Raw genomic sequence first — 10,754 nt, forward strand, 5'->3', positions numbered from 1 at the left:
GTGTGGAAACAGTAAGTGTCCAGACTTAGACAAGTTGGCAATGCTAATAGATTTTGCAGTTTCTGAGCGCTAATCTTTTCACTTAGTGTTAATAGATTTTGCAGCTTCTAAGCGCTAATCTTTTAACTTCATGTGATATTTCAACACACACTATTATAGTGCATGAAATTTTGCTCCATCTACTCCCAATAATTGGGTAGAGAGCAAAACACTACTCATACTGGTTACTCGTCTTACACTTAATGACTAATTTATTTAAGCTCGCATTTCTTGGATGACGTGACTCTTGAATGTTACTTCATCTAATGATGTAACATTATTTACAAGTCAAATTACAAAGTCAATCTGCGCAGCTCAATAGTTAAGATCATATACAGATCTATTGAGGGCATACTAATTTCATAACTCCAAAACTCGCCAACCAAAACTACGCAGTGTGCCGCTAACCATAGCGCACACATTAGTTTTTATTATGCCAAACAAGGCAACAAAACCACGGCGACTTTGAGTCATGTTTCCTTACTTTGGCTCAATTAAGACTTGACCTAAAATCTCCAAGACTTTTGCTTATCTAAAGAATGGGATTACATTGTTCACATTTGAACATCTTTACTAAGTCTAGGTCAACCAATTAACTTCCATAAGCTAAGTCAATTTAGAGAGAAATTCGCATTGGGATTAATTTGATTAGCATAATATAGTTTTGCCACAAAAATCTAAATTAAATAGTGACAATATTACACAAGTCGCAAGATTGAAAATCCGCTATGCTCGTAATCATCTCTTGCGCCACAGGTGACAATTATCCAAAATTTAATTTAATTTATGCGCAAAATATTGGTTTTCGGGAGTTAATCTACAAAGATTTCTCTCAACCGAATAACCTCCCACTGACTATGGCATGTCTAAAAGCATGATAAAAAATTCTAATTCCATACAATAGCATCATAATGTAGATTCACAATCAATACATGCTATGTTACATTTAATAACATAATTAAAATAAAAAATAATTAATCATGCTATTCTAATCACAACATATTACAAACCCTAAAAAAAATAATATGCTGTATTGAATATTCAAATTATGCCATAACAGAAACTGTATCACTTTTGAAATTTTTTGGAATTTTTTTGAATTTTTCTGGAATTCTAAATAACTAATAAACACACATTAAATTAAAAATAAAAAATTTCAGAATCTGATAAATTGAAAAAATTATTCCAGTAAGTAGAAAAACATTTCAGAAGTCTACAATAAAAAATTCAATCCCAGAAAATAATTTATGCAATACCAGAAGCATTTTAAAGCATAAATAATGAATTATAATCACAGGAAAAATACTTTTTATTTTCATAAATTTTTTAAAATTTTACAAAAGATAGAAAATATAATTCTAAGTCTAACGGTACTAACCGCGCTTAAAACAAAGCTATAACGAATTAATTATGACCATTTAACGTAATTCTGAATTTAAAAATAAAACAAACAGACCCTTACATCAGCAGCCAAGTCGGTGGAGGAAAAACGGCGCGGCTTAGCACGTGGCTCGGCTTGCGGCTCAGCGCGAGGCTCGGCGCGGGGGGCGCGTGTGTGGCGCGGAGGGCGAGCGCGTGGAAAGCACGGAACATCGCGCGCGTAGAGGCGCGTGAGAGCGCGTGGGGGCGCGTGAGAGCGCGTGACAGTGCGTGGAGGCGCGTGGAAGCCTCCCACGGCTTCTGGTGGCGCGTGAGGCCCACGCTCCGCCTTCTAGGGTGTTTTCTGGTTCGATTTTTGTACTGCCGAACTCTATTTTTCACAATAAAAACATTTATGGCATTAAAAATAACATTTAATGAACATAAAAATGAAATGTATCACATTCTCAATCAATGAGAGTTGAAGTGCAAAAAACCGTGCACTTCATCTTCCTCCTCCATTAATTTTCATGCATATAATGTGTATATATTTATATAAAAAGATACACATATTTTAATGCATAAAAAATAAGCACGAAAAAATCCATATAAGCTCTGATACCAATGTAAATCATAAAGTATTATAAATTAACGCAGCGGATAAAAATAATTCGGATTATACCTTAATGACACAACCTTGTAGGTAAATCACGTGTTTTCAAAATCTGATCAGTCAACGAATCCAGCAGTGGAGTGATACTACAAAATGAGTATCACCCACACAAGTCACAGTGCAAAACGGCTTGATCGTTGTTTTCTGGGAGAGAGTCAAAGAGAGAGTCTGGGAAAAAAGGTTATGGGTAAAAACCACATAACGTATATCTGATATACGTATATCTTTAGATTAATCATATAATCTGATATATAACCAATATCTATCTATCCATATCTATTGATATGATAGATATAGATATCCTGAATGGTTATCCAAATAAATTTGAATTCAAATTCAAACTTACATGGATAAGGTTCAAAAGGTTCAGGTTCAAAAGGTTTTAAGGGTCATGTCACATGGGCGCCCAATTTCTAACAAATATAGTTTAAAAAATAGCTATATATTTTTTGCAATGTAAATTTGATTCAAACATATACCGATATCTGATCATTTAAATTTTTTTACATGAATATTCTATACCAAACGATTCTTAAAATGAACGATTCAAATTACTAAAATCGATTCTAAAATTGACCTACCAAACTTAAACGTTCTCTAAAATTAAGATGATTAACTTAAAAAAAACCAAACACCATATAGAAATCATATTCTGTGATGATCGGGTACATTGTCCACCTCATCCTCTTGAGTTATGTTGGATTTACTTTTGTTAGAAAGTCGGGTTTTGATGTGTGGTCTTGTTAACTATTGGGTTCGTTGTTTTTGAAAACTTCCTCCCAAAAATCTATAGTTCTTATTTATTTCAATCCCGGGTTTCACTTGTTTCGGAAGGTGCAAGGTTGGGTTCGGAGTGTCTTGAGTTGAGCCGAAAAATTTCCTGGCTAGAGGACAGATCCGCATGTGCGGGGGCTCGGACTGCACGTGCAGAAGAGGGACCGCACGTGCGGAAAGCAGAGGAGGTCCAGGGTGCAACACTGCAATATATGCAGGTGCGGATGGAGGTGTAGAGGAGTGCCGCACGCGCAGGAGGTACGCTCTGCACTTGCAGGAATAGGTGCCGTACATGCGAGACTCCACTGAATCTGAAAATTGTCTTTTCTCTCTACTTGGGCTGAGTGTATATCATTTTACCATCATATCTCTCTCTCTAAAAACACTTTTCTCTCCATTCTCTCTACATTTCCTACACCAAATTAGATTAAAGCCTTGATTTCTTAGAAACCATTGGGATTTTGATCCTTGTTCCTTTACCAAAGTTGAAGAATTTTTCGACGACTGCGTTTTATGCGGTAAAGATCAAGTTTCGACACCATTAATTATGGGGGTTTCATCTCACTTCTTTTTCAAAACTTGGGGTATGGATTTTCTTAGAGTTACATATATATGTATATTTTTTTTTGCAAGATTGGTTGATTTTTGAACTCTTTTGGATAAACTTTGAAAGTTGATTTGGTTCAAGATGTGTTGGTGATCTTAAAAGTGGGTTTACATCTTGCCTTTGTTTAAAATTTCTTGGGAGTTTGAGCTACATTGTTGAGGAAATATGTTTTAAAAATTGAACCTTTCAAAAGATGTGAAAATGTCTAGTTTTGGCAAAAACCTAGAAAATTGAGATTTTTAGAGAGATGTTGAAAATTTATGGGTGTTTACCTATTACTTTGATAAAAAGAATGAATGGTTGGAAATTTCATTGTGTTGCGAATATAAATGGGAAATTTTATGGAACATGAAAGCTAGTTGTCTTTTTGGTTTATTGCTAAAAAATGCGAATATAGTCATGAAGAGACTAAATTGTTGAGAATGCTTGAAATGTGGAAATGTGTTATTCTTTGGATAGATATTAATGAATAAATACATGTTCATCTTGTCAAATTGCAATGGAAAGAGGATTGAGAATTGTGATCACAAATGAAAAAATTGTGTGGAAGAATTGAAAATGGAAGGGATGTTGCATTGCATTGATAATTGTTGCATTGATATATCAATTCATTTGGTTATGATGAATTTTGAATATTAGATTTGAAAACTTTTGCATTGAGAAAAGAATGTTGTGAAATAAGTTTTTTTTTTTTTTTTTTTTTTTTTTTTTTTTTTTTTTTTGGAATTGCTTTGGGATAAATACGTTTGTAAGTCCGGATATGACGTGTAGATGAAATTGATTAAGTTGGCTTAAGTGTCCGGGTTGAAAGACCGAAAACACGCACGGAGGAGGTACCACGTGCCTTCCGGTTAGTTACCGGTAAAGTGGAGTTTTGATAGTGCTAGTTATGCCTACTTGCAAACACCAACTTCGGAATTACCTGAGTCGTATTTATTGCCCCTTGAACTAAATTGATAAATTTTGGATTGTTGAAATTCCAAGATAGCATTGAGCATGATGGTTTTTAAAAGATGAAGATGTGATTTCCTTTCAAAAGGCATAACATGGCATGTGTATTTCATTTCATGAGGCTTGTATAAAATGTATATACTTTGTTATGAATTTCCTACTGTGCTTTATGCTCATCCCATGAAATTTTGTATAGGAAAAGATATGGTGATTTCGCCTAACTAAGGGCGTGGAAGTATGTGTTGAGAGCATAAGACTCTCGTTTTGTTGTGACTGTAAGCCAAGGGCTATAATTATATGGGCTCGAGAAACCATTTTTGTGTAACCGAACTTAAACTTTGGAATTTGTAAACCCTTGAGGGTATTTATTTATTTTTGGATTGAATGTTCTACATGCTATAGATTTATGTATTGGAAACCATTGAATGCATATGCACATGTGAAACTATTTTGTTCGAACCTCATGATCATGTAAAATAAGTGTTAGAAATTTATTCCGATTTATTATAAAGAGTCATAATTGTTATAGTATCATTGTGCTTAATTTTTGGGCGTTACATATTCATCCACTCATTCTTCCACGACCCTCCAACAACAACCCATCCAGTTTAATGATGTATATATTTATTAGATACAACAACCCGTCCAGTTTAATGATAGATTTGCTATATCATGTATCTCGTGTGAATACACTGTAATAAAGAATTATAATGCTACAACATAAAAGTTAATTAAGCCTCATTATTTGTCAAAAAGTACCTAGTAATTTAATGCACATTAAACTAGCAACTCTCATCCATGTGATTGGCACTTTTTGTATTTTTATTTTTTTTTAGTCTTAGTGGGTGGGCTAAGAAAAACTTTTTGTATTTTATTTTATTTTATTTTATTTTTTTGAGTCTTAGAGGGTGGGCCAAGAAATACTTTTGTACCCTATAAAAAAAATTAAGTCTCGAGAGAATTTTTTTTATTGTATTTAGAAGCATATACAGTCCACCGGTCTCAAGGATATTTATCCAATAATTTTTGAATATTATGTGATATTATTGTTTAATCATATAATGAGAAATTTTATAAATGAAACTGATTTACTTATTTTTGTTAAATAATTAGTAAATTGTATATATTGAGATTTCTTATTAAACAATTCAACGTGATATTTCAAAAGCACTTAATAAATTTTCTCCAATAATTTTAGAATATTATGTGGTATTATTGTTTAATCAGATAATGAGAAATTTTATAAATGAAACTGACTTACTTATTTTTGTTAAATAATTAGTAAACTGTCAAAAGCACTTAATAAATTTTCTATTTCTAACCATGCGAATTTTGTATTTTAAAATTTTTATCATTGTTTACCTACTATAGTACATTGGGATAGAGAAAGCGATTTTGAGAGTACTATTTAAAGAGGCTAGTTACCACTTTGGATGTCAACGTTTTTTCAAACTCAACCAAATACTTTCCAACATGGGGTTGCTATCACTGCTACTCTTTCTTGGCACACTTGCAGTATCCCCCAATGGATCACAAGAAGTGGAAGTTCTCCACCAAATTCACCCTCTCCGGCCACAGTCCGGCTCTGCTGGGACACCTGTTCGTGGGTTGTCGTGCCTGAGTTGGCGATTCGGTGTCGAGACTCACAACATTATTGATTGGAAGACAGTGCCACAATCATGCGAAAATTACATTGGACACTACATGCTCGGCGACCAGTACCGGGAAGATTCAAAAGCTGTTGTAGACCAGGCTTTGAGCTATGCCCAGAGCCTCAAGCTTGCTGGTGATGGCAAGGATGTATGGGTCTTTGACATAGATGAGACCACTCTCTCTAATCTACCTTACTATGCTCACCATGGATTTGGGTAAGTAAATATAGCTGTGCTACGTGCTCTGAAAGAATTTTACAGAATAAGACTTAGATGTGGCTCAAAATATTTACATTTATAATTGTGAACATTTTGTCTCATATATTTGTGCAATTTGTGTTTGGTATCTTCTGTGCTCTGTGCTCGTAGATTTTTTGAAGTAAATATAATATGGTATTGCAAGTTAAAAATGGGGAGAATTTGGCAAATAGAAAGGTTATTTTTCAAATTTATGAAATTGCAAGTTAGAGTTATGCCTTATTTCGTAGATCGATCAATTTGATTTGTAGAGATTTAAAGACACAACTATTTTGTCTGTTATTTTTTAGACAAGCTTGTCACATATACTTTTATTATTAAGTGGACACATAATCACGTGGTAAGACGAACCTACCAGATAACTTATTCCGAAACATGACCCTCATTTTCATTGATTTATAACTCAATTTGCAATTACTTTATACACTTACAATTTATTTGGAAATCTCCCTTGAAATAAATGACAGGATGATATTTTTTTAACCCTTGGAAGGAATGAAGAAAACCTTGAGGTGCCTTTGCATATTAATATTTTGTGACTCCATTATTTTTGTATGTATCTTTTAGTCTCATTTCTTCACAATTTAGAGCATATGATTTATAACTTTTTGTAATAAGAAAATGATTTAAAACTTTTGAAGTGCCTTTGCATATTTGACTACAATATATATATATATATATATATATTGTCTATCTTATATTAATTTCATCTTTTAGAGCATCTGTTGTTTATTGTACATGGTAGATCTCTACCTTACAATTCATTTCATGGAATACATGCAGCAAATAGGATTGTAATAAGAAAATGGATTAAACTTTGAAGTGCATGCCTTTGCATAACTTTAAAATGCCTTTTCAATATCAGACTCCATTAATTTTATACACTTTTTATCCCCCATCACTTAGATTTTCAGATCCAGATTTTGATCTGAAAAGTTTGTTTGATTTTATGCCCTAGTAGTGACCACCTTAATAGGACACTTGCAACCACAATTATCAAAATCCTAATTCGAATCTTGCAATTTATTCGGACATAATCGATTCGGATTGTGTAAAAAATTTCTTATAAATAAGATCTTTCGATCTTTATAATTAAATTTTATAAGTTCATGTAATCCCTATCCGAATCCGATCCTATATATTAAGAATAGCACCAAAAAGTGAAAGACAAATTAATGATTTGCGAGTTCAATCCAAAGCTTGTCCAATAAATGCATATATTAAATAGAAAACAAGTTTTATAAAATAAAAATTGGGACAAATTTTTTATATTTGTTCATTATGTTCTATGTTTAGAGTTTGGGGATGTAGTTTTCCTTTCTCAAGTGCATCTTCTTTAATTTAAACAAAAATGAAACTCAATTAATTATATATGTGCATTTATGTAATATATAAAATATAATAATAATCAGATAGGATTAGGTTCAAAGATTATTCTCAAGTCTAGTCCATTTAATAAAAGTATAGTGCAGTTAAAGGCTCTTAAACGAACCAAGCTATTCGCGTCTCATGTTCGGCTCGTTAAAAGTTTGTTCAAGATTGACGCGATATGTAAGCAAATCAATCTTAAATAATACTTTAACTTGTTTAGTTTTCAAGCCAAGCTTGACTAATAAACTTCTATATATTATAAAAAAATCAAATTCCTTGAGTTCAACTGGAGATTGGTTTCTTAAAAACTCACTTGAGATTGGTTTGTTGTTAATCTTGAACAATTTACTACTTGGCTCAACTTGGCTTGTATATTGTCCTAACTGCAGTTTGGCCCTATGGGCTTAAATATCAATTCTAAACCCTTAAAAATGCGAGGCAGGCAAGTTAGCGAGCTAGTGTCCATCCCTAATTAGAACTGCGGGCTCAAATTGACACAAGAAGCAAATTAAAGAGGACACGTGTATAATTTGACATTTTTTTTAAAGATGTTGAGCTAATTACTATGACAACAATTAATGTATATAACAATGGAAATTTCAGGGTGGAGCCATATAATGCAACAATTTACAACAAATGGGCGAATGAGGGAGAAGCACCAGCATTGCCAGAGAGTCTGAGACTATACAAAAAGCTACTCTCTCTTAAGTTTAAGGTTGTCTTCCTAACTGGAAGACCAGAAAGCCAAAGAAATGTCACTGCAAACAACTTGAAGAAAGTTGGATACCATACTTTGGAGAAGCTATTATTGAGGTTAGCAAACACACCCTACTTCACTCTTCTTTCTGTTTTAGTTTTATATAATCCCTAATACTTTCACACAATTAATCATCAACTCATTTAAAAATTAAGTTATTATTAGAGAATTTTTTAAATTTAAAATTTTCATTTTTAGTGGACTTTTTTTAAAATGCTTTTAAAAACTTTACACTTTCAAATCTAAACAGACCAAAAAAGTAAATAAATAAATAAAATTTCAAAATTGGAAAACAAGAGTCAACTAAAGACCCAAAAAACAGAAAAAAAATGCCAAAAATTGTTTGTTTGTTTGTTTATTTTTTTTTTTTTTTTACTGTTTACATTATTCTACAATAGACAAAGCTGAAAAGTAAAAAAATCATTGAATACAAAAAAATTCTAAAAAATTGTGAGTTTTTCATATTTTGTAAAAATTTGTATCAAAAAATTTATTTTTTAGTTTGTCTAGTGTAGAAGGATTCCAATGGTAATTTTTTTTTTTTTTTTTTTTTTTGTGAAAAAGTCGACAAAAAAAAGTTTACTAAAAAACAAATTTTTTTTGGCTTTTTTAAATTTTAGTGAATTTGATTTTAATTTTTTATTTTACATTTTCGATCCGTCTAGTTGATAGAATCTAAAAATATAATTTTTTTTTATTTTTTTAAAATTAATTAAGAAAAATCCACTAAAAAAAGTAAATTTCACAGACACACCCTTAATATATTTACTTTTAAGAAGTCACAAAAAAATAAATAATAAATAATTTTTTTTTTGGGTTCTTCTACCAGGGGATCAGCTGATATAGGGACTACGGCAGTGACATATAAATCAAATCAAAGGGAGAAGCTAGAGAAGGAAGGATACAGAGTTCTTGGAAACATGGGTGATCAATGGAGTGACATCTTGGGAACCCATATTGGCAATCGGACTTTCAAGCTACCCGACCCGATGTACTACATTAGTTGAATTCCTATTAATGGGTTTTTGAATTTGGATTTACTTTAATAAAATCAAAGCTCTGCTTTGGTGAATCCATTGTTTTCTGACGTCAAAAATAAACACTCAATCGATGATTAGGGTTCAAGGACTTACCTCTTGACTATACGTCTCGAGTTTAATGTTTTTTTTTTTTTTTTTTTATTTTTTTTTTTTATTTTTTTAATCATTGTACTCTCTGTCATTCACAGTGAATAATTTATCTTTTTTGCCCATGTTAAATATTTTGTATTTCCCCTTTATGTGTGTGCAAATTTTCTTTGGAAGCATGCTTCTTCTCCTGGCATGAGAAAATATTTTTCCTAATAAAAAAATTAACAGAAATTTGGACACAAATTTCAAATTAAAATTATGACATAGGTGGGCCTATAAGGGCTTTTGGTCCACCACTTAAAACCCAATGCATGATTCAAACATTAAAACCCAACATCATTGAAACCCAACGTTGCATCAAGAACCAATGACATCTAAACATTTGTTAAGAGAAGAACTAGCCACATAAGCAGACAAAAATCTTGTAGAGTTATTGCAACCACACATCAACCATTAATGAGGTTCCTGCAGCATTTAATGCGATAATCCCTTCACGTCGAAACAGAACAGCCTCACCATGAACAAGGTAAGCTAGAACATAGACTTTAGACCAACATGATAGGTCGAAGTGGACAAGGAAATGATAAACAAATAATATAAGTAGGTTTCTAAGACAAAGAGAAGGTTAAGTTCTTTATCACCATCTATCTTTATATTTCTATATTCTGTTGATCTCTCTTCTTTAACTTGCTCGTCAGAGGGTTCGCTAGGAGACTCTCGTTTCCCGTTAGGTTCTTGTGCAGGTTTCTCAGTGGACCTAGCAATCGGACAACGGTGTGGGAGGCCTGTATCAGCCCGACCCGTTCCTTAGGGACAAGTAATATCATCAAATTATATTTAAAATGTAGAAAAAAAAATTGATTAATTTAAAATTATAAGGACTAAAATAAAATTTGAATTAACTAAAGGGATGAAAAGTATAATTAATCATGTCAATATTTATTCAAGTTGTAAATAATTAATCGTTTTGACAAATAGAAAGAAAAAGGGAGTGTTTAATTTGTAGCTTATGATCTACTAGTGAAGAACCCATGCTATGCACGGTGAGAAATATTTAAAGTCATTCAAACAAATCTTTAGACAAAAAGAAAGTTGTGCTCACTACAAGAAAACACACCTTTGGCGACTAAATTTTTAGTCGTCAAAAGTCCTTTTTTGGTCGTCAAAAGTCGAATTTTCACTT

General features: G+C 32.3%; 1 protein-coding gene across 1 annotated transcript; it reads left to right on the top strand.

Moving 5' to 3' along the window:
• Positions 1-5,699: 5,699 nt before the first annotated feature.
• LOC114268634 (acid phosphatase 1) lies at positions 5,700-9,700 on the top strand. The gene is made up of 3 exons (XM_028209832.2): positions 5,700-6,271; positions 8,288-8,497; positions 9,271-9,700. The coding sequence occupies exons 1-3, from the start codon at positions 5,877-5,879 to the stop codon at positions 9,446-9,448; spliced, it is 783 nt and encodes a 260-aa protein (XP_028065633.2). The 5' UTR covers positions 5,700-5,876; the 3' UTR covers positions 9,449-9,700.
• Positions 9,701-10,754: the final 1,054 nt, after the last annotated feature.

Source organism: Camellia sinensis, chromosome 15 (genome assembly GCF_055761805.1).
Source record: "Camellia sinensis isolate YWXY chromosome 15, ASM5576180v1, whole genome shotgun sequence".
Classification (NCBI taxonomy): Eukaryota; Viridiplantae; Streptophyta; class Magnoliopsida; order Ericales; family Theaceae; genus Camellia; species Camellia sinensis.

What these genes read in the sequence shown, in the direction of transcription:
- LOC114268634 (XM_028209832.2), top strand. Translation starts at nt 5,877, where the DNA reads ATGGGGTTGCTATCACTGCTACTCTTTCTTGGCACACTTGCAGTATCC. An exon ending in TATGCTCACCATGGATTTGG is followed by an intron (nt 6,272 to 8,287) that starts GTAAGTAAATAT and finishes TGGAAATTTCAG; the next exon opens with GGTGGAGCCATATAATGCAA. An exon ending in TTGGAGAAGCTATTATTGAG is followed by an intron (nt 8,498 to 9,270) that starts GTTAGCAAACAC and finishes TTCTTCTACCAG; the next exon opens with GGGATCAGCTGATATAGGGA.